The sequence below is a fragment of the Rhinoderma darwinii genome, chromosome 3 (assembly GCF_050947455.1).
Source record: "Rhinoderma darwinii isolate aRhiDar2 chromosome 3, aRhiDar2.hap1, whole genome shotgun sequence".
Lineage (NCBI taxonomy): Eukaryota > Metazoa > Chordata > Amphibia > Anura > Rhinodermatidae > Rhinoderma > Rhinoderma darwinii.
In genome coordinates, this window is record NC_134689.1 from 171,850,822 (window position 1) to 171,875,083 (window position 24,262).

The 24,262-nt window shown below is 41.4% G+C and overlaps 1 protein-coding gene across 1 annotated transcript in view; it reads left to right on the forward strand.

Moving 5' to 3' along the window:
• Positions 1-24,262, forward strand: part of ADAMTS20 (ADAM metallopeptidase with thrombospondin type 1 motif 20) — a 411,884-nt gene that overhangs the window by 248,414 nt on the left and 139,208 nt on the right. The window contains exons 18-24 of the mRNA XM_075855030.1: positions 155-287; positions 563-689; positions 2,790-3,000; positions 3,712-3,876; positions 7,173-7,337; positions 18,272-18,395; positions 19,628-19,749. Of these exons, the coding sequence (XP_075711145.1) occupies positions 155-287; positions 563-689; positions 2,790-3,000; positions 3,712-3,876; positions 7,173-7,337; positions 18,272-18,395; positions 19,628-19,749 (1,047 nt within the window). The remainder of the gene's footprint in view (positions 1-154; positions 288-562; positions 690-2,789; positions 3,001-3,711; positions 3,877-7,172; positions 7,338-18,271; positions 18,396-19,627; positions 19,750-24,262) is intronic.

A 24,262-nucleotide genomic window follows, 5' to 3' on the forward strand; every position in this document is an offset into this window, starting at 1 on the left:
GCAGACATATCTTAATGTCATCAATATTTTCTTTACACTAAAAATCTATGGAGAATTTATTACCCTTATTGCTGTGATGTATGTGGTACAGTTTCATTTTGTTTTTTGAAGTAAAATATAAACATCAAATATTTACTTGGCAATCTGGTTCCAGATCTTATGCGTTGGCAATTTATACAATCCCGATGTTCGATATACATTCAATATTCCTATTATTGAGGACAAATTCAACCAATTTTCTTGGGGCAAGCATGGGCCATGGCAAGCCTGCAACAATATATGCCAAGGTAAAATACTGCAGAAAAAAATAAACTGTCAATGGAAAAAAACAATAAAACCTTAGTTTGTTTTAATGTTTTATATTTCGAAGTACAGATGGCAGCGAAGGTGGAAAGACAAGGCCAGAAGAAACAAAATACAAAACATTCTTACTTCTTTCATGATATAACATTTTATGGAATAGGATTTTATGCATATTCTTAATTATCTAAAATGTTTTACCATACAGAATCTTGTAATCTAGTATAAATAAAATGTTTGTTTTGGATGTTTCATATGATAGGTGTTCGAAAAAGAAAAGTGACCTGTCAGCGTAAAAGTGACCAATTCGTTGTTTCTGATCAAAGATGTGAATATTTGTCTCGTCCAGAGCCCATTACAGAGTCATGCAACCTAGATTGCCAGTTAAGGTAAATGTGTATTCTATATTCTTTATTCTGATACACAGTAATTGAGATATATATATATATATATGTATATATATATATATGTATATATATATACATATATATATATATATATATATATATATATATATATATATATATATATATATATATAATACACACACACACACACACACACACACACACCTGTAAGGATATTAAATTGTACTCAGTTTTCAATCATCCTAGATTGCAATTCATAAACATTCATGAGCATATTGTATATTCTAAGGAATGAATGCTAATTAGACGCCCTAAAGCAGAACTAATCTATTTTTAATATCTGTTTTTGTAATGATTATAACCAATCTCTATTATCAATATTTTGCATGTTGATCCTATACTATTATATTAGGCATTTTCATAAACAGTAATTTCCTTATATATTTTTATCATGATTGCTACGTTTTGTACAGCTCTGTTCACATAGCATCATGCCTTCTGTTCATAATGGAGCTATGGTAGCTAATGCGGATCCCTTTTCAAAAGGATCCTAAAAGATCCCAAAGACTTACAATGTGGTCCGTCAGGTTTACATCGGGGGTCTGGTATTTTTGACAGCAAGAATAACGCTGCATGTAACCACGTGTTTGCAGTAAAAAAGCAACGGAAACCTGACGCGAATAAAGAAAAGCCTGTGTGTATGTGTATTCCAATAATATGCATGTAAGGCTGTGGGTAATTCCAACTCCCTGCCATTGTCTTATAATCCATTAACCTGTCTAAGAAGTAGCAGGGGCAGACTGTCACAAACTGCTCTGTATGTGCTGATGGACAGAGTAGAAAGTAAACATTTTTACCATTCCCTTTATGTGTCGATTTTTTTTCAACTTGTAAAGTGAATTGTTCCACCAATAGATATATTAGGGAATTACTATTTTTGCAATCCTAGGTGAACATATAAAGAGGTTCTCTGCTTTGGAAATCTCTACTTATTAGAAGCATCCCCTCACAATAAGCAGATCACAGAGTGTCACCCTTCTGGAACTCCAGTGATCAGCTGTAATCAGTGGGGAAACATGTCAGTAAGTGTTCAAGTTCCCTGCAGCGCCACCACAGGAGAAATTACGTATTACACAGTTCCCATTCATATCAAAGGGTTGTCTGTATAATAAAGGACAGGAGAGGACCCTGAACAGATCCCACTCTATTAACTCAGAATTCACTAATAGGGTGAATTAAAACGTTTTTTTCAAACCAGACAACCACTTTAAGTTTTCAGTAGATTTTCTCAAATCTTAGAGGACTGCTAGCCACTGTAATTCATTTAAATATGCTTTCTGCAAGGCCATGTTCAAATGGTGAATTTGAGGAAAAATTTAATGTGGATTTGATCTCGCAGCAGAAATCTGAGGCTGACCCTGCCGTGGTTCTGTGAACAGATTAGCACACATATGCACGCGGTTAGCCGATTCTGTTTTTACGCGTAATACGCTGCTGAAACACGATCAAGTGGTGACATGTCAATGGTAGGTATTTTACAACCGGAATTCACACGAATTCCGATGCGGAAATTGTGTGGGACTCCTCGTCTTTTTCTTTGTATGAACAAGGCCTTAGGATACATTTTTAGCTTTAGGGCATGGCCAGACGTGGCGGAATTGCTGTGGAATTCCTCTGCGGACAGTCCGCAGTGGAATTCTCCAGCGGCCGTTCTTTACAGTTGTTTCAATACATTTTCTGGCAAGTCAGTTCAGACGATGCGGAAAACTCAGCTGCGGACCATAGGCTGCATTGTGGAATTTTCCCTCCGCATCATGCACTGACTGTTGCGGAGAAGAAGCAGAATTTCACTGCGGATTTCAGCCTTTGCAATGCAAAAACTGAAATCTGTGGCAAGTCCGCTGTGATTTCTGCAACGTCTGAATTACCTGTCAAATATGCAAATGCTGGTGCAGATTTGTTGCGTAAATGTCCCAAATCTGCACCAACATTTGCAGCGGAAAACCTCCGCCACGTCTGGTCGTGCCCTTATATTTATATGAATTTGTGTTGATGTTAGCAATGAGAGACAAGCTAACAGAGATAAATAATTCTGTTCTGTCTAATGGTTTTCGCCTAAAGGTGGTATGTTACTGGTAAAGGTGAATGTTCATCACAATGTGGACCTGGACATCGGTCGCTAAATGTGCACTGTATAAAATATTCTTCTGTAAGAGTTCTGACCACACCTGTAGAAGATAAATTTTGTATCAGCCAAACCAAGCCTCCAATCCGTGAACCTTGCCATGGAAACTGTCCTTCAGCCAGATGGCGGTATTCAGAATGGGCCCAGGTGAGGATACATTTGTGTCATATAGTTTTAAATTATAGTTAGCTACTATTCAAAAAATAGTAGAATACAATGCATTGCAGCATTGTGTCTATGCAAAAACAATAAGGGTATGTTCACTCGGCTTATTTTTGGCCGTTTTTCTGGCTGTAAACGCCCGAAAAACGGCAGAAAGATCGGAAGCAGAACGCCTCCAAACATCTGCTCATTGATTTAAAAATGGGAAAAATGGCGTTCTGCTCCGAAGGGCCGTTTTTTTACGCGTAAAAGAAGTGCAGGTCACTTCTTGGGAGGTTTTTGGAGCCATTTTTCATTGACTCTATAGAAAACAGCTCCAAAAACGGGCGTAAAAAACTCAGCGAAAAACGCTGTGAAAATCGCGAGTGGCTTAAAAAAACGTCTGAAAATCAGGAGCTGTTTTCCCTTGAGTTTACGTGTGAACATACCCTAAACGTGTTTTTATACAGCAGGTTTTTTTTTATGTGTGAACAAAATAATGGTGCCAGATATAAGGTATTTTTGTAAACTGCCTAAAAAGTATGCTACAATCGTAAATGCTAGCTACTCAACTAACCTTTATGCTACCTTTTACATTTATTTGACAACTAACATGTCATTATATTTTCTGATTACGGATTATGTTATTGAAAATGTCAATGCAGTACTTTGTCATTAATGAGATTAATATAAATTTGTTATCTGTGTAAATGGCAGTGCACTCAGAGCTGTGGAAGGGGAATGCAGACCAGAGAAGCTTATTGTTTGAACAACTTTGGTCATCGTTTGGCTGATAGAGAATGTGGTGAAGAGCATAAAGTTGTGACCCAGAGCTGTAATGAACATTCTTGCCCTGTTTGGACTACTAGTGAGTGGAGTGAGGTAATTGTAATTCAGATATTTTATATATATATATATATATATATATATATATATATATATATATATATATACTGTATTTTTAATATATTTTTATTTACTTTTAGTATTGCGCTGGTCATTGTATTTATATTTTTATTTGTGTTTTATTGTTCTTTATTGTTAAGTGTTTTTAAATATAACAGTGATATTTGTAATGTTTCTCATGTAATCACTATGTACTGTATGTTTGGTGGAGCTGTTGTCAATAACGAGTTTTTTTCTCAGGATCAATAAAGCAACTATCTATCTAGCTATTGTTGAAAAATCTAATATTTCAAGTCTGTTTACTCATTATTTTAGTATCAATGATTTTGTTCAGGAAAAATAGATATTATTTGGTTCGTTTTGGCTTAATTCACACAATGTCTGTGGTGCACAGTCGGCATATACAGTAAATCTCTTGCCTATATACTGACAGTTCCATAAACTTCAATGGGGTTTTTCATCATTTTTTATTAATGGGCATCAATGGATGATTGGGACTTGGATTCCCACTGATCAGCAGACCGCTTGGTGGCAGCTTGGTGGCAGTTCTGTGGATCATAGGCCATCAATCAAAAATCTTTGAAAATCTTCTTGGTATACGTTTGGCCAGTTTACAGTAGGTTCGGATTCCACAGCCCCAACTTCATTGAAAAGCATAGTATGACTCAGAGGTGGACACAGACTGCATAGGGCCCCTGTGCAAAGAATGTGCCTGGCCCCCCATAACCTAACCATGCCCACGTGCATATAAAACTATACAAATTTATATTACACATTTTAGTACTAGTTTATTGTAGCTGCCGTGCTACGCTGCTTCTGTAACTGCCATTCACTTCTATGGGAGTTACAGAAACAGTGTAGCTCAGCAAGATTTGCTGTTTTCGTAACTCCCGACCATTTTATAAGAAAGTGGCCAGGAGGCAGCAGGAGCCGAGTAAGGCAGAACAGGGTTTAGGGGGCCCCACTCTAGAGATAGGCGCAGGTCCCAGAGGTACGACCCGCATCTATCAGACATTTATGGCATATCCTGTGGATATTCCATGAATGTTGAAGAAGGGCAAACCCCTTTAACTGTCCACTGAGCTCCACTCCACTCCAAAAATTTTCTACAGACAGGGCAGCAACCACTACCTTCTAGTTCTTTTTATTTTCAGTCAGGCCTCTCAGCACACACAGCCACACAGTAAAAGCATCGGCAGGCTCAGGGGGCGGAGCAAGAAGAATTCTAATACTAATTGGCTAAGAAGCTCAGCGAACCAGTATTAGGCTTAATTTCAGCAGTGCCGCTATCCCGTATCAATAACTTGTCCGAAGATAGCGATGCTGCTTGTTAGGTGCGGCACAAAATCTGGTGGTCTTTGTCACCTAGTGAGCGTCTCTGTCAGGTGTTGCACTGCATCTGACAGTGATACTGGTTACTAGGTGACGAAGACCACCAGACAGAGCAAGCCTTGCCAGGCCCCTCCCTTACTAATAGGTTTTCTAAGTAATAGATCGGCGCAGCTGCACAGCAGACAGTGAGGCCCCCCTCCCACCCTGTGCACTTTCGGCAACTCACAGATTGGGCCCACTTCCTTAATATATGTTACTGTGAGTTGCCTAAAGTGCACAGCCGTGCCGATCTATTCACACAGCGTTTCGGTCAGCTGAGCGGGCCCCCACACCCTCCGGGCCCCTGTGCAGCCGAACTGGCTGCACTTGCGATATGTCTGCTCCTTGTATGACTATACATTTTAATAGAAGTGTGTAAAGCAACTGGTATACAATTTTTTTAAAGGCAATCTTTGACTGACGTATGCAACTGTATAGATTGTTTAAAATGATCCCGCTGAACTTAATTGGCGAACATGTTGGGTATTGTCACAAGTGATGACATGCAATATTTGAGCAGTAAAAGTTTGATTTTTCTTGACGTTTGCTAAATTTGATAATCGACAACAAAAGTCGAAGTGGTCTCCAAATCATCCCCAGTTTAGGCCTTATTTTTTTATGTGGAATAGAAGAAAATGTTGCAAATTTGGCAATCAGGTGTGCACCATTTAATAAATTTGGCACATATCACTCCACTTAGAAGAGTGAGGGTATGTTCACACGCACTGTTTTCAGACGTAATCCGGGGGTTTTACTCCTCGAATTACGCCTGAAAAAATGGCTCCATTACGCCTACAAACATCTGCCCATTGCTTTCAATGGGTTTTACGGTGTTCTATTCCCACGAGGTATTATTTTACGCGTCGCTGTCAAAATACAGAGCGTAAAAAGACGCCCGCGAAAAAGAAGTGCATGTAACTTCTCGGAACTTTTTGGAGCCGTTTTTCATTGACTCCATTGAAAAACAGCTCCTATAACGTGTAATGACAGGGTAGGGAGACAGACAGGTGAGCCCTAATCTACCCGCCACCCAGTCCCTGCCTACTTGCAGCGACCCGTCCTAAGCGACGGGGTACAACTGGGCGACGGTCCCTACGCTCAGTAAGTGCAAGACAGACAAACAGACAAGGGTACACAGAAGCTAGGGAAACGGGGCAGCTGCCCACGGAGACACCGTGAGCAACAAGAGTAGTGAACGAGCCGAGTCAAACCAGGAGAGAATGAGGTACAAAACGCTGAGCAGGAGAGTGGTCAGAAAGCCAAGGTCAATAGCAAGCAGAGGATGAGTAGTACAAACAGCAGCAGCAAGCCAGGAAACAAGCATAGAAGAATCACAGGCAAAGAAGGAACAGGAAAGGCAGGTATAAATAGACAGTGGGCGGGAGCTAGCTCCGTCTGGCCAGGCTGTGATAGGCTCTCCCACTCCTAAGCCTGCCATCCTGAGTGGTGGAAGATAGAGTCAGTCTCACAGACATAGGAGCAGGTGCAGACTGATTGCCCACGGGCGTCGACACAGAAGCTGTGTCTGGCAAATCCTTTACATAACGTCAGTAAAATACGCCGCAAAACACGCTACTTGTTACAAAAAACATTTGAAAATCACGAGCTGTTTTCGCCTGAAAACAGCTCCGTATTTTCAGACGTTTTTGGTCACTGCGTGTGAACATACCCTAAGTGTGGGCCATTATATTAATTGTCAATCATTTGGTATATTCTACTTTTTCTGTTTGCCAGCTAAAATGTTATGGTGCAGATTTCTAAAAGTGCACTATTGTCTGTATACCCTCTAATGTAGTAACTGACAACTGAGTCTACTAGTATTCTAGCTGTACTGTAACCATACTAGTAGTTTGGAAACTGCTATATTTACCACTGTATTTTCCCTGTTCCTTTTTTATTAGTGTCTTGTGACATGTGGAAAAGGAATGAGACGTCGACATGTAGCATGCATATTACGTGATGAACATATGAAAGACAATTATTGCAATTCAGACATGAAACCTGAATCTGTCAGCGCTTGTGAGCTTCAGGATTGTGCTTTTTGGCATGTTGGATCTTGGGGACAAGTAAGTATAAATTAAATAAATGTTTTCTAGGATACATTACGTCATTTCAAAAATAGAAACTGTGTATTTAATGCAAACCAGTGTAGCTATTGTTGCAATTTTCTCCCATAATTCATTTAATTATATAAATACATGATGCAATAAGTTCCATCTTCCTCACCTTCCAAATCAGAAATCTATCTTCAGTAATGTGGCAAATAGAAGACAGGGAGGAGGGAGATGCTGCTGCAGTTTTTCACTCAGTGTTTCAATAAAATAACATGTAGTGGTAAATGGCTATTGGATGCTGGAGCTGAGTAGATAATTGTTAGACAAACAGGCATAAACTACAGATAATCTGAATCGGGGACCAAGTCATAAAGTCTCTCAATAGACAATTAAATACTGGAAATACTGTATATTATAATGTATGGGCATGAGCAAAAGATGTCCCAGTGAATTATTAAGAATGTCGGCAAAATAAAATGGCCACTAGAAGTATACACTGCTAAAAGGAAACTATACGTACATAGACATCAGTGTAAATATTGTGTTCTTATAGCAACCTCTACAGATGTGAATTAGTAATTAACACCTTGAAGTCCAAGCCATTTTTTGTTTTGTTTTTTCGTTTTTGTTTTTTACTCCCCGCCTTCAAGAGCCATAACTTTTTTATTTTTCCTTTAATGGAATGGTGTGAAGGCTTATTTTTTGTGGGAGTATTTTGTGCACTATTTAAAGTACCATATAATATTCTGGGAAACTGAAAAAAAAAATGTTTTTGAGGTGAAATTGGAAAAAAAAACTACGATTCCTCCAGATTTTTGGGGGTTACGTTTCTACATCTTTCACCGTGCAGTAAAAACGACAACTTCACTTTATTCTGCTGGTCAATATGATAACAGTGAAAAAACTAATTGTTAAAAGAAAAATTGTGCACACAGCAGGACTCAGAAGTGAAGGAGCGCCATTTGGCTTTTAGAGTACAGATTTTGCTGGATTGGTTTCTGGTCGCTATGTCACATTTGCAAAGCCCCTGTGGGATCAAAACAGTAGAAACCCCCAGAACTGACCCCATTTTGGAAACTACACCCCTCAAGGTATTCACCTAGGGGTGTAGTGAGCATGTTAACTCTGCAGGTGTTTTGCAGAAATTAGTGTGCACTCGATGTTGCGGAGTGAAAATTAGATTTTTTTTTTCCATAGATATGCCAATATGTGGTGCCAAGCTTGTGCCACCATAACAAGACAAGCTCTCTAATTATTATGCTGTGTTTCCCGGTTTTAGAAATACCCTACATGTGGCCCTAATCTTTTGCCTGGACTATCAACAGGGCTCAGGAGTGAAAGAGTACCATGCGAAGTTGAGGACTAATTTCGTAATTTACACAGTATTGGTTCACAATGGCAGAGGCTCTGATGTGAAATAATAAAAAGAAACCCCTGGGAAGTGACCCCATTTTGGAAACTGCACCCCTCAAGGCATTTATTAAGAGGTGTATTTAGCATTTTCACTCCATAGGTCTTTTGCATAAATGATTGCGCTGCGGATGGTGGAAAGTAACATTTTGAATTTTTCCCTAGATGTGCCATTTCAGTGGCAAATATGTCATGCCCAGCTTGTGCCACTGGCGACACACACCCCAAAAATTGTTTAAAGAGTTCTCTCGGGTATGGCGATGCCATATATGTGGAAGTAAACTGCTGTTTAGGCACTCTGTAGGGCTCAAAAGGGAGGGAGCGCCATTTAGCTCTTGGAGCGTAGATTTTGCTTGGTAGCAGTTTTGTTTGAGTATTACTGGTATTTTAGTATGTGGGGGTACATGTTAGCTGGGCAGAGTACGTCAGGGGCATAGTCAGGTGATATAATAATGGGGTACACAATAAAATAATCCATAAATATTTGTTACGCTGTGAAGCAATCTCTTCTGCACAGGCCAGTGTCGCACTGATAAATGGTGTCCTTTCTTATCCCCTTTTGGTCCACACTCCGCACCTTTGCAGTTTGGGGAATTTTGCTGGGAAGTGTTGTCCTGGTAAAATACGGGCATCCTCGTTTGGGCCCTTCCCTTATTTTTAGGGCCTTGATAAATCGCCACTTGAAACAGAAGTGTTCCCTTCAGGCCTGCACAACTGCATATTTTTCCTTCCTGATTTATTGGAGCCTTAACTTATTTTATTTTTTCATAGACGTAGTGGTATGAGGGCTGTTTTTTGGCAGGACGAGCTGTAGTTATTATAGTTACCATTTTGGGGTACCTGCGACTTTTTGATCACTTTTTATCCTTTTTTTTTGGAGGCAAGGTGATCAAAAAAACAGCAATTCTGGAATAGTGTTTTAGTTTTTTTTTATATAGCATTCACCATGCGTTATAAATTACATGTTAACTTTATTCTGTGGGTCAATCCGATTCCGGCAATACCTAATTTATAGCACTTTTTTATGTTTTACAACTTTTTGCACAATAAAAGTACTTTTGTTAAAAGAATGTATTTTTTCTGTCGCCATGTTGTAAGAGCCATAACTGTTACATTTTTTTGTCGATGGAGCTCTATGAGGGCTTTTTTTTTTTTGCGAGACGAGCTATAGTTTATATAGGTACCATTTTTGGATACATGCGACTTTTTAATCACTTTTTATTTCAATGTTTGGAACACAAAGGGACCAGAAAAATTATTTCACTTCACGGGACAAATAACATAATATTTTTATAGTTCAGGTTGTTACGTACGAGGCAATACCAAATATGTATGTTTTTTTAAAATTATTTTTCAATAATAAATTACTTCATAAGGGAAAAAGGGCAATTGTGTTTTATTTCATTACTTGAAACTTTTATTTTTACTTTTTTGACACCTTTTTTGACACTTTCCTTTAGTCCCACTAGGGGACTTGAAAGTCCAACTGTTTGATTGATGTTCCAATACATTGCACTACCTAAGCCTTTCAGTTGTTCACTCCGCCTCCGGTCGGGGCCTTATTGGCTTCCGTAATGGCAGACAGGAGGCCATTGTTAGGCCTCCTGTTGCCATAGTCACAGTCGGCAGCAGGGCTGGCGATTTGCTACAAACCACTAAGATGCAGCGATTGCTTTGGATCGGCTGCATCTAAGGGGTTAATGGCAGGAATCGGAGCTAGGGGGTGCACCCACTGCTGATTACGCCGGCTCAGCTTCTAAACCGAAAGCTGAGCCGGTGCCATCTTGCCGATGGTACTGAAAACCTTTTAGGCCCCGCCTCCAAGCGGGGCATTGGAGGCTTCCATTGCTGGCAGACCAGGAGGCCAGTATTAGGCCTCCGGTTGCCATTGCAGCCACTGGCAACTCAGCGATCAGGTTGCTGGGGTGCCGGTGGCCTAGAGCCCTCACATGCTATGATCTCTATTGAACGCAGCATCTGAGGGGTTAACCGGCCGAATCGGAGGCTAGCTCCGGTCCTGGCCGTAACATCAGAGTGCCAGCTGTAACATACAGCTGGCACACGGCAGTGATGGTGCAGGCTCAGCTCCTGAGCCCGTACTATCACCGTGACATAATAGTACTGTGTTTTGCGGGAAGCCCTGCCCGACAGCGCAGTATATATACGGCAGATGTTGGTAGGGGGTTAAAATTATAAATTTGTGAAAAAATTTAAATTATATTTGTTTACACCTGCTTTGCATGAGTTCTTACAAAAATACTTACAACACCCCTTAATAAATACCTTAAGGGGTGTAGTTTTCAAAATGGGGTCATTTATGGTGGTTTCCATCATTCTGACACCTATGAGAAAACAAAATACTTCAAAATTTATACAATTATTATTACATTTAAGTCTTCTAAATTGCTCAAAATTTTATTTATTTTTTCGTGCTGCCAAAATAAGAGATGGAGTAAAGAGATGGAAATATATATTTATTTATTTTTTAATTGTACAGTATATATGAGGAAATATTACAGTTCAAAATAGGGAAACGTAAATTTTTACAAAACTTCATCAATTTTTGTATTTTTTAATTAATTTACGCAAACTCAAATAAAGTCCAACATGTGACGAAAAACCAATGTCAGAATTGCTTGGATATGCAAAACTATTGCAGAGTTAGGGTATGTGCACACGTAAACTGCATTTACGTTTGAAATTACGGAGCTGTTTTCAGGAGAAAACAGCTCCGTAATTTCAGACGTAATTGCTCGTCCTCGCATTTTGCGAGGCGTCATTGACGGCCGTAATTTAGAGCTGTTCTTCATTGAATTCAATGAAAAACGGCTCAAATTACGTCCAAAGAAGTGTCCTGCACTTCTTTGACGAGGCAGTCATTTTACGCGTCGTCGTTTGACAGCTGTCAAACGACGACGCGTAAATTACAGGTCGTCGGCACAATACGTCGGCAAACCTATTCAAATGAATGGGCAGAAGTTTGCCGACGTATTGGAGTCGTATTTTCAGGCGTAAATCGAGGCATAATACGCCTCGTTTACGCCTGAATATAGGTCGTGTGAACCCAGCCTTATTCTCTGATAAAGTCAGACATACCAGATTTTCCAAATCTGGCTTGGTCATTAAGGGTATGTGCACACACACTAATTACGTCCGTAATTGACGGACGTATTTCGGCCGCAAGTACCGGACCGAACTCAGTGCAGGGAGCCGGGCTCCTAGCATCAAAGTTATGTACGATGCTAGGAGTCCCTGCCTCTCCATGGAACTACTGTCCCGTACTGAAAACATGATTACAGTACGGGACAGTTGTCCTGCAGAGAGGCAGGGACTCCTAGCATCGTACATAACTATGATGCTAGGAGCCCGGCTCCCTGCACTGTGTTCAGTCCGGTACTTGCGGCCGAAATACGGTAAAATCGGCCATTCTGCCCGGCCGGTTTGCATAAAGTTTTGCATCCGTGCCGGGCCGGGCAGATCCAGTCAGTGACATCAGCGGCAACTCCTGAAGGGGAATCCCCATGTGTTCGGGGATTCCGCTTCAGGAGTTTCCCCTGATGTCACTGCCCAGATATGGACAGAGACATCAAGCGCTCTGTCCAGGAGCGGAATCCCCGAAAACACTGGGATTCCGCTCCTTCAAGGAGCTAAAGTGCGGCTAGCACATAGCAGAGCGGGGAGATGCACTCTGCGCTGTGAGGAGGAGGAGATAGAGTGCAAGCGCCGGGAAACCCGGCCATCACTCGGAACACATTCCGGTGATGGCCGTGTAATACCCGGCCCCATAGACTTCTATGGGAGCCGGGCGGCCGGGTACCCGGGCGAAGATAGAGCATGTCCTATTTTTTGACGGCCGGATTTCCCGGCCGTCAAAAAATCGGTCGTGTTAATAGCCCCATTAGGGGTCTATTATTCCTAATGCAGCCGGGTGCCGGCCGATTTATGAACGGCCTGCACCCGGCCGGGAAACCCTGCCGTGTGAATGAGGCCTTACTGTAGTCTGTGAGTCTGTGAACTTTTGCTCACCCAGCCGTTGCTATGGCAACGGATCCGTCAAAAACGGACGGCACACGGAAGCCTTCCGTGTGCCATCCGTTTTTTTCACTGACCCATTGACTTCTATGGGCCACACGGTCACTGAATCACTGAGCAAAGTAGGACATGCTCTACTTTGCACGGAACGGAACAACAGATCCGTTTAAATAACTGAAGTGTGTATGGGGCCATTGAAATGAATGGGTTCAGGGTGCTATCAGTGACAAAAACGGATCTCACCCTGAAGGAAAAAACTGTAGTGTGCATGAGGCCTTATACATGCTGGAGAATGCTATTGCCATGTATCAGATTACAGTTACAGTATATGTATCAGAGCTGTGTCTTCTAATGATCCCAGCACCTGTGTCCATCACATGACCAGGAACAGAATTTTAACAACTGAAAGTAAACAATAAATCTTCCTACTGGATGACAACAAGCAGAGATCTTGAAAACCATGTGGAATTAACATAGAAAGGAAAATTGGAAAATGTTATCTTTTAACCAGTTCAGGACCCAGTTATTTTGAGCCTTCCGGACCAGACACCGTTTAGCCCTTTCTAGCACGTGTTAGTTAAATGGCTATAACTTTTTTATTTGTTGTGCTAACGATGTGATTTTTGCAATGTTTTTTCCTTAGGTAATGCATGTTTCTGTTTTTTATCGTTATTATACACATCCTTTTTGGTATTTTAGAATTTTTATTCTTAAAGTTTGAAAATAATAGTAAAAAAATAAGCTTTTTTACATTTCAGCTATTTTTTTTTTTGGTAATAACATAGTTTTACCCTAAAATAGAACTTTTATTTGTGATCGTCATTGTCTACCGTAAATTTTAATATATTACATGTCTATATTAGGGTAATTGGGTCAGCGCTAGCGTTACAACAATGGTTGGCAGGGGGGGACATTTTTGGGGGGTGGGTATTTTATGTGTATTTATTACTAATTTTTTTTGCACTTTACTTTACTTTTATTTTTTTATTACTATGGTCTGTCCCTCAAAGATCAGAAAAGACCTTTGGGGGACTTTATATATATTTTTTCTTTCTTTTACGCCATGCTTTTCCACTGTAACTGGAGCTGCACAGCAGCCCCAGTTACAGGGGAAATCAGCCCTCTCATAGTGACGATTGACACTAATAGGGCTCTGCTGGGTCTAGTAAGACCCAGCAGCAGTCTGTCACCAACAGCACCCGGGGATCATGTGACCAGTCACATGAACACCGGGAGCAATAGAGTACAAGTGATCAGAGAACATAGAAGCAGCGTCCCCAGCAGTCACTGACATAGGTATTGCAATGTATTAGAACATCAAACAAACAGTTGGACCTTCAAGTCCCCTAGTGGGACTAAAGAAAAGTGTCAAAAAAAAGTGTCAAAAAAGTTAAAATAAAAGTGGTAAAAAAAACAATTGTTTAAAGTAATAAAAAAAAACACAATCGCCCTTTTTCCCTTATCAAGTCATTTATTATATAATAAAGCCATACATATTTGGTATCACTGCGACCGTAACGACCTGAACTATAAAAATATTATGTTATTTATTCCGCACAATGAATGCCGTAAAAAAACAAAACCTAAAAAATACTGACATAATTGCTATTTTTTGGTCACTTTGTCTTCCAAAAATTGAAATAAAAAGTGATCAAAAAGTCGCATGTACCCAAAAATGGTACCTATAAAAACTATACCTCGTCTCGCAAACAATAAGCCATCATACAGCTCCGTCGACGAAAAAATTAAAACGTTATGGCTCTCACAACTTGGCGACAGAAAAAATACATTCTCTTTACAAAAGTTATTTTATTGTGCAAAAAGTTGTATAACATAAAAAAATTGCTATAAATTAGGTGTCGCCAGAATCGGACTGACCCGCAGAATAAAGGTAACATGTAGTTTATAACGTATAGTGAACGCTGTATAAAAAATAAAAACTATGCCAGAATTGCAGTTTTTTTGGTCACCTTGCCTCCCAAAATATAGGATAAAAAGTCATCAAAAAGTCACATGTGCCCCAAAATGGTACTAATAATAACTACAGCTCGTCCCGCAAAAAATCAGCCTTCATACCACTACGTCTATGAAAAAATAAAATTAGTTAAGGCTCCAATAAGTCAGGAAAGAAAAAATATGCAGTTGTGCCGACCGGAGGGGAACATTTCTTCTGTTTCAAGTGGCGAATTATCAAGGCCCCTAAAATTAGGGAACCAGGAAGGGGAGGGCCCAAACATACCTGCTGGAAGCGAGGGTGCCCGTTTTATACCAGGACAACACTTTCCCAGCAAAATTCCCCAAACTGCAAAGGTGCCAAGTGTGGACCAAAAGGGGAATAAGTAAGGACCATGTATCAGTACGACACTGGCTTGTGCAGAAAGGATTGTGTCACAGCGTAACAAATATCTATGGATTATTTTATTGGTATTTTAACCCCATTATTATACCACCTGACTATGCCCCTTATATCCTCCGCCCGGCTTACATGTACCCCCACATTATAAACGAAAACACCAGTAAGACTGCAAACAAAACTACTACCAAGCAAAATCTACGCTCCAAAAGCCAAATGGTGCTCCCTCCCTTCTGAACCCTACAGGGTGCCCATCAGCAGTTTACTTCCACATAAATGGCATCGCCATACCCGGAAGAACCCTTTTAACAATTTTTGGGGTGTGTGTCTCCAGTGGCACAAGCTGGGCACGACATATTTGCCATTGAAATAGCATATCTAGGGAAAAATTGAAATTTTTACTTTGCACCTTCCGGAGTGCAATCATTCATGGAAATGACCTGTGGGGTGAAAATGCACACTACACCCCTTAATAAATGCCTTGAGGGGTGCAGCTTCCAAAATGGGGTCACTTCTCAGCAGTTTCTTTTATTATTTCACATCAGAGCCACTGCAATTGTGATCCAATACTTTGTAAATTCCCAAATTAGGCCTTAATTTTACATGGTACTGTTTCACTCCTGAGCCTGGTTGAATGTCCAGGCAAAAGATTAGTGCCCCATGTAGGGTGTTTCTAAAACCGGGAAACACAGCATAATAATAAGAGAGTGGTCTTGTTATGGTGGCACAAGCTGGGCACCACATATTGGCATATCTATAGAAAAAAATCCAGTTTTCACTCTGCAACATCGAATGCACACCAATTTCTGCCAATCACCTGCGGGGTTAATATGCTCACTACACCCCTAGGTGAATACCTTGACGCGTGTAGTTTCCAAAATGGGGTCACTTCTGGGGGGGATACACTGTTTTGGTCCCACGGGGACTTTGCAAATGCGACATAGCACCCATAAACCAATCCAGCAATATCTGTACTCCAAAAGCAAATGGTGCTCCTTCTCTTCCGAGCCCTACTGTGTGCCCAAACAGCAGTTTATGACCATATATGTGGTATTGCCGTACACAGGAGAAGTTGCTTTACAAGTGTTGTGGTGCTTTTTTTCATTTATTTGTTGAGAAAATGAAACATTTTCAGCTAAAACTACGTCTTATTGAAGAAAAATATTTTTTTTTAATTTTCACTGCCCAATTCTAATAAAATCTATGAAACACCTGTGGGGTCAAAATGCTCACTAAACCCCTAGATGAATTCCTCAAGGGGTGTAGTTTTGTGAATGGAATCACTTTTGGGGAGTTTCCACTGTACTGGTACCTTAGGAGCTTTGCAAAAGTGACATAGTGTCAAGAAACCAATCCAGCAAAATCTGTGCTCCAAAAGCCAAATGGCGCTCCTTCTCTTCAGATCCTTGCCGTGTGCCCAAACAGCAGTTTATGACCACAAATGGGGTATTGCCGTACTCCAGAGAAGTTGCTTTACAAATGTTGTTTTTTTTTTATTCCTTTATTTGTTGAGAAAATGAAAAATGTTGAGCTAAAGCTACGTCTTATTGGAAAAAAAGTATTTTTTTTATCTTCACTGCCAAATTCTAATAAAATCTATGAAACCCCTGTGGGTTCAAAATGCTCACTACACCCCTAGATGGATTCTTCAAGGGGTGTAGTTTCCTAAATGGAGTCACTTTTTTGATGTTTTCACTGTTTTGGTCCCTTAGGGGCTTTGCAAATGCGACGTGGTCTCCGCAAACCATTCCTGCTAAATTTGAGCTGAAAAAAACAAATGTCACTCTTTCCCTTCTAAGCCCTGCCGTGTGTCCAAACAACCGTTTATTACCACATGTGGGGTACTGTTTTACTCGGGAGAAATTGCTTTACAAATGTAGTGGTGCATTTTCTCCTTTTAGCCCTTGTGGAAATTAGAAAAAATTAGCTAAACCTACATTTTCTTTGAAAGAATGTAGATTTTCATTTTCACGGCCTACTTCCAATAATTTCTCCAAAAAACCTGCGGGGTCAAAATGCTCACTATACCCCTAGATAATTTCCTCAAGGGGTATAGTTTCCGAAATGGGGTCACTTTTGGGGGATTTCCACTGTTTTGGCGCCGCAAGAGCCTTTCAGACCCGACATGGTGCCTAAAATATTTTCTAATAAAAAAGGAGGCCCCAAAATCCTCTAGGTGCTCCTTTGCTTCTGAGGCTGGTGCTGCAGTCAATAAGTGCACTAGGGCCACATGTGGGGTATTTCTAAAAACTGCAGAATCTGGGCAATAGATATTGAGTTGCGTTTCTCTGGTAAAACTTTCTGTGTTACAAAAAAAATAGATGAAAAATTAATTTCTGCAAAAAAAAATTAGAAATTTGAAAATGTCACATCTACTTTGCCTTAATTCCTGTGAAACATCTAAAGGGTTAAGAAACTTTCTAAATGCTGTTTTGAATACTTTGAGGGGTGATGTTTTTAAAATGGGGTGACTTATCGAGGGTTTCTAATATATAAGGCCCTAAAATCCACTTCACAACTGAACTGGCCCCTGTAAAAATAGCCTTTTGAAATTTTCTTGAAAATGTGAGAAATTGCTTCTAAAGTTCTATGCCTTGTGATGTCATAGAAAAATAAAAGGATGTTCAAAAAACAATGCCAATCTAAAGTAGACATGTGGGAGATGTTAATTAGCAACAATTTTGTGTGGTATTACCATCTGTTTTACAAGCAGATACATATAAATTTAGAAAAATGCTAATTTTTGCAATTTTTCGCTACATTTTGGTGTTTTTCACAATTAAATACTTAATGTATCGAGCAAATTTTGCCAGTAACATAAAGTCCAATGTGTCACGAGAAAACAGTCTCAGAATCGCTTGGATAGGTAAAAGCATTCCGAAGTTATTACCACATAAAGTGAAACATGTCAGATTTGAAAAAATTGGCTGCGTCCTGAAGGCCAAAACAGGCTGTGTCCTGAAGGGGTTAATTGGATGTGTACCATTTGACTGTCCACATGGATATTCTTGGATATCCAAATTAGACGCCAGTTTGATCATTCGATAGTATATAGATTTAACTGCTGATGTGGAAACCGCTTTAAATGAGACATTTATGTTGTTTGTATAATTACAGTTTTGATACTAATTGTAAAAATATCCTTTAATAGTGTTCAGTTACTTGTGGACATGGCTACCAATTACGCACAGTAAAATGCAGTACAGAAAATTATGGGATTTCTTTGGATGAACGTGATTGCAATGCAGCTACTCGACCTACAGATGGCCAGGAAAGTATATTTTTTGTATTTTTTTTCTACAAAGACATGTAGAGTTACCAATTAATAGTATATATGAGTTCAAATTTGTCTAAATTAGTTTATACCAAATACGTTCTTACTTTTTTAAAAGCCTGTATTATGGTTAAAAAAGGGGTTCATCATTCATTCTTTCTAGAGCCATATGATACTGTGGCTCCCTATCTGCCAGGTGCATCTACTCAAATGCACAGGTGATTAACGCTACATGCACACGACCGTTGTTTTTGTCAGTGTGCTATCAATTTATTTTAACGGATAGCACACTGACCTATTCATTCCTATGGCTCAATGGACACTACCGTGTTTTTCACGTATCCGTTTGGGGTCCGTGGGACCGGGCCGCAGAATTCAGAGCAGCTCCTATTCCTGTCCGTGTTTGCGGCTTGGTCATGCCCATACAAATCTTTGGCAACGTGAAAACCACAGAGGGCACACGGATGTTGTCCGTGTATTGCGCACCTGTCCTTTACGGGTTACAAAATACAAATGGTCGTGTGCATGTTGCCTAAGGGTCTATTCACATGCAAGGGTTTGATGTTTTTGGTTGTTTTTCTTTAGATTGTGGCAAAACAACTGCTGTGGTTGTGCAACAATCATGGCAAATACGCAACAGTTTTGCATAACAGCACCATGCCATGTTTTTACGATGATTGTGGCAAAAAACAGCTACAAAACTGGTACGTGTAACTACGCCTTTAGCAATAAAGTCTGCGTTGTAGAACTAAATTTTGCACCTGCAATAGCACTGCCAATTGGTCTTTTTTTCAAATTTAAATGTTCTCTTTGGTTAGTTAATTTGTTCTTATAAGTAATTAGTTGTAAATTTAACATTTATTTAACTTTTTAACAATAATTTAGACCTTTTTTTTTTTTTTAAATCATTTAAAACTTTAATACTTAAAGGGGTTGTACCGGCATGTACAATTATCCCCTATCCAAAGGATAGGTGAGTATTGTCTGATCGCTGGGGGTACCACCGCTGGGAACCACACAGATCACGAGAACGTGGATCCCGTTCATCTTCACTGCACCCCCCCCCCCCCGCAGTACTTAGGAGCCTAAATGGAGCAGCGGTCAAGCATTCACCTACGGCTCCATTTAATGTCTATGGGACTGACATCAACAGCCGAGCGTTGAACTCTTATTAATTTTTTACTATTGGGATTTATAGTGTTTTTAATATATTATTGTTGTTATTTATGGTAGTCTTGTATCAACAGGACTGTGAAAGACTTCCTTGCCCAACACATTCCCGTGTATACCCAACTATTTCTCCCATAGATCAAATACAAAAGAACGCACAGTGGCGATATGGGTCATGGACGCCAGTAAGTGATATACAGTTTGTATTTAGTCTACAGTGAATACTTTACAGACATGTTTGCTCACTCTTGACATGACAGTCATACTGATTATTTCATGGTTTACATGTATAAATTATTGTCAAAACTAAACAAGTACTCACACTTATAATTTCCCCATTCAATGACATGATAGTTCAAACAGTTTTTTTTTTTAACCTATTGATAATTCATGCTTAAAGTGAATATCCTTTCTTGAATGCCATTTTTTTTTAAATTTAAATAAGTCACAAATTCTGTGCTAATTAATTTTCTAATTTATCTTTCTCAGTTATATAATTGGGGGGCACAGCACTATGGGTATAGGCCCTTGCGACTATTAGGCTGACACTAGGTAGTGTTGGCTCTACTCCAGACAAGCCATACCCCTTCCACAGACACTGGCTAAATCAGTTTTTACCTAGTGTCGGTTGGAGGCAGACTGGCTCTGTTTTCAGTTCTGCTGCTATTTTTTTTATTTTAGTTTTATTTATATATTTATTTTCTCTCCTTTAGCTGCAGGTGGTTTGTCAGCCTGTTCACAGCCTAGTCAACCACCTGTGAGTGCCGGGAAACCAGGCAATTCCCTGCACTGACTTCCACTCACCGCCAGTCACCAAACCTATTTTTTCCGCATCCGTAAAAGCAGTGCCAGTAACCCCACTATCAGTGCAAAGTTACTAAAGAAGTGACCCTGCGAACACACAAAGTCTATGGAGTATGAGTATAAAATTCACTCCACCACACCTCCCCCACTATGGGAATTCTATGAATTTTCCCCTGATGTACAGTATCCCATTAGTATTGATATCTATATACTAATTGCTATTCGTATCCCATAGTAGCCTTACAATGGAAGGTGAACCCTAATCTAGATGGAGGGGGGGGGAATCATTTAATAGGGAGCCGACAACTATCTGGAAAGTTATGGCTGCACAGTCTCCTTGTGAGGAGTTTCTTTCACTTTATGGCACACTAACCAGCTTTACACTGCCATTTTTGTATTTAAGTGTTTCCCATAGATGGGATGAGCGAGCCACATCCTGAGCTGCTCCCTGTATCATTGTGCCGCTCACGCCCTCAGCGCTACAGGCTGGGTTTTTTAATTTAGCATCCAGTCTGCAGCACCAGTTTTCCTTTTAGGAACAATTGATTTCTAAATGCTCAGTTTCCCCCTTTGTGCATCCATCTATTGCTGTGTAAGAACACCACCATTCCAGTATCAGATGTGGCACCCCTCAGTGACCCTCTTGAAAACAAGCGTGACTCCCAGTCCAAGTCTACTTTCGTGTCTGAAGGTTCTGCTCTGTGCCTAGTCTTTGAATCCACTTGGTTGAGTAAGGTTTACTCGGTTTGGAGTAAACAGTGGCGCCGTGGTATCCTGGAAGGTATTCCGCAATAGGTAATAAAAAAAATAATAATGTTTTTTCGTTAGGCTTCCCATGAGTTAGTTTGTTTTAATGCCCGCGTATCCGCTAATCTGATTGCCATGCGGCGTTCCATTAGGCTGAAATTTCAGGGCGGCCAACCAGGCTTCCAAAAAGGCCCTCATTGGCCTTCCTTTTGTTGGTGAAAGACTTTTTGGCAAGTGTCTGGCCGAAATGATTGTCAATGCTATAGACGGTAAGAGTTCTCCTTTGCCCCAGAACGTCTTGCTGGATCTTGACTTTCCAGGCAGTTCCATATACCCAGTTATACTCCGGACCTCTCCAAGGGGCAATTCTGTCGCATTGAAACAAGTCTTCGGCTTCTTTGGACAAATTGATTATCCTGCCCACTGAAATTCGTCAGGAGTTGCGCTGGTGGAAGACATCGGCGGTCATCAAGCTCAGATGGCCTTTCCTTCCCCTTCAGTGGCTTGTCATCTCAATGGATGCCAGTCTGCCTGGGTGAGTTGCAGTCTCCGACCTCATCACAGTCCATGGCACCTGATTGGCGAAATAGTCAAGTCCAAAGATCAATCTTCTGGAACTAAGGGCAATCTTACTGGCTCTTTTCCGTTGAACTCTCCTTCTCCAGGGTCATCCAGTCAGGATCCAGACCAACAACTCCAAGAGTCGGTTGGCTCTGTGGGAGTCTTCTCGGATTCTTCTTTGGGCAGAGAGCCATGTACCAGCGCTGTCAACAGTCCATATACCAGTAGTGGACAACTGGGCCACAGACTTTCTAAGTCGAGAGACCCAGGAGAGTGGTCACTTCCCCTAGATGTCTTTCATCACCTTTAGACGAAGTGTGGCACACCGGATGTGGATCTCTTTGCATTACATCTCAATCGCAAGGTTCCAACCCTACTTGGCCAGAGCAAGAAATCCCAAAGCCATCGTGGTCAATGCCCTCGTCACTCCCTTGGATGAGTTCTCCCTCCAGTATCTGTTCCCTACCCTTCCGCTCTTGCCAAAAGTGCTCAAGAGGAAAGCTGTTCCCGCAATACTTGTGGCGCTGGATTGGCCTCGTCGGGTCTGGTACGTTGATGGGGTCTAACTGCTCCCGGACGCAGCATGGCGCCTTCCCAGTCGAGCAAACCTCCTTTTCCAAGGTCCACTATTACGCTCCGCATTACGTCAGATGCATTTAAAAGCATGGCTGTATATGCCAAAGTTCTGTGGGCCCGATGTCTCTCCGAGCCAGTCATTCAGACGATTTTGAAAGCCAGAAAGCTGTCGTCAGCTAAGGTATACCATTGTACCTTGAAGGCTTATTTTACTTGGCGTAAACAGCGTATTTTCCATCCTACAGTATGTTATACTCTACACTTAGACTCAAGTTTTTTACTGCAATTAGGTCTTGATCTGGAAATTGGATTGTCTTTACTTAAGGGTCAGGTTTCTGCTCTGTCCATCTAATTGAGCAGGCACTGGCTGTCACGGTTTGTGGGTATGTGGGACCACTAGGCCGAACTGCCGTAGCAGGGAGGCAGCTGGCCAAACAACAGGAACCCCAGAAATACAAAGTCCCGCACAAGGGTACCTGGATAGTCCAGACAGTGGCCGCAGCTCTGGCACGGATGGAGGTGGGTGCAACAGGTATTCCTGACGTGGCGGATGACAGTAGGGGCCGCAGGTTGCACCAGATGTGGCGAATCCCTCTGGACGTGGCAGATGACACAGGACGTGGCAAGGCAACAGCAGGTGCAGTAGACACCACTCCAACTAGTATGCACAGGAACAAGAACACAGCACGTGATACAGGAACAGGTAACAGGGCACGGGTAACAACTGGAACGGGAAACACTAAGGGACCATTTGCAAGACAGACTTGGGAATAACTAACAACGCTCAGGCAAGGATCAGAAGGGCTGGGTCCTTCTTATAGACCAGGAAATCATGTGGTTGATAATGATGATTGTTTTACAGGCGCGCGCTGGCCCTTTAAGAACGGGCACGAGCGTGCGCGCGCACCCTTCGGGACACAGCAGATTGGTGCGGAAGTGAGCGCTGGCGTCTCCTAGGAAGGAGATGGGGACCAGCGCTCATGGATCCATGGCTGCGGGCGTCGGGAAGTGAGTAAACCCGACGGCCCATGGCCATGGACGCTACACTGGCCTTTCATTCTTCAATGAAGACTTTCGTGCAAAGAGTGTCTCATGCTGTTCCTTTTTTTCAGACAACCCACTGAGCCGTGTTATCTCAATTTGGTTTTGGAGGCTCTTCAGATTGCTCTCTTTGAACTTTAGCGTGATGTTTCGCTGCATTTACTCTCCTGAAAGGTGGCGTTCATCATAGCCGTCACCTCCATCAGAAGGGTTTTTTCGAATTAGCTGCCCTGTCCTACATGTCCCCCTTTTTGTTCATCCACAAGGGTAAGGTGATTTTCTGATCTGTGCTTTCCTCCCTGCCGAAAGACGTATGTATATCAACAAAGATATTGTTTTCCCTTCATTCTACTCTTCCTCTTCTTGTCCAAGGGAACATGCTTTACATTGCCCTGATGTGGTGAGAGCAGTCCACGTCTGCTTGACAGCAACTTCGTTGTTTCGGCACTCCGATTCTTTTTTTGTTGTTCCCGAGGAGCCACGCAAGGGCGCTGTGGCGTCCAAGGCCACCATTGCGTGTTGGATACGGTCTGTGATCTCGGAAGCCTATCGGTCCGAAGTTTAAGTTTCTCCCCTCCGGGCCCCTGACGATACTAAAAGGGCTGTTGGTCCCTCCTGTGTGGTCAGGCATCAAGCCTGGGTTGCGCAGGTTTGCAAGGCTGCTACCTGGGCTTCAGTGCACACCCTCACCAAGTTTTTCCAGATTCATTTCCTGGCCTCCTCTGATGCCAGTCTGGATCCCAAGGTGCTGCAAGCAGCTGTGCATTAGGCACGTCACATGGCTGCACCTTTTACTTTTTTTTATTCCCTCCTTCTGGGACTGCTTCATGGTGCTGTGTCCCCAATGATATAAATGACAAAATTGGATTTTTGTACTGACCATAAAATACTTCTCTCGTTGTATTTGATTGGGGGGACATAGATCTTGCCCTCTTTTTGGTTTGTTCCAGGCTGTTTGATTTTTTTCCT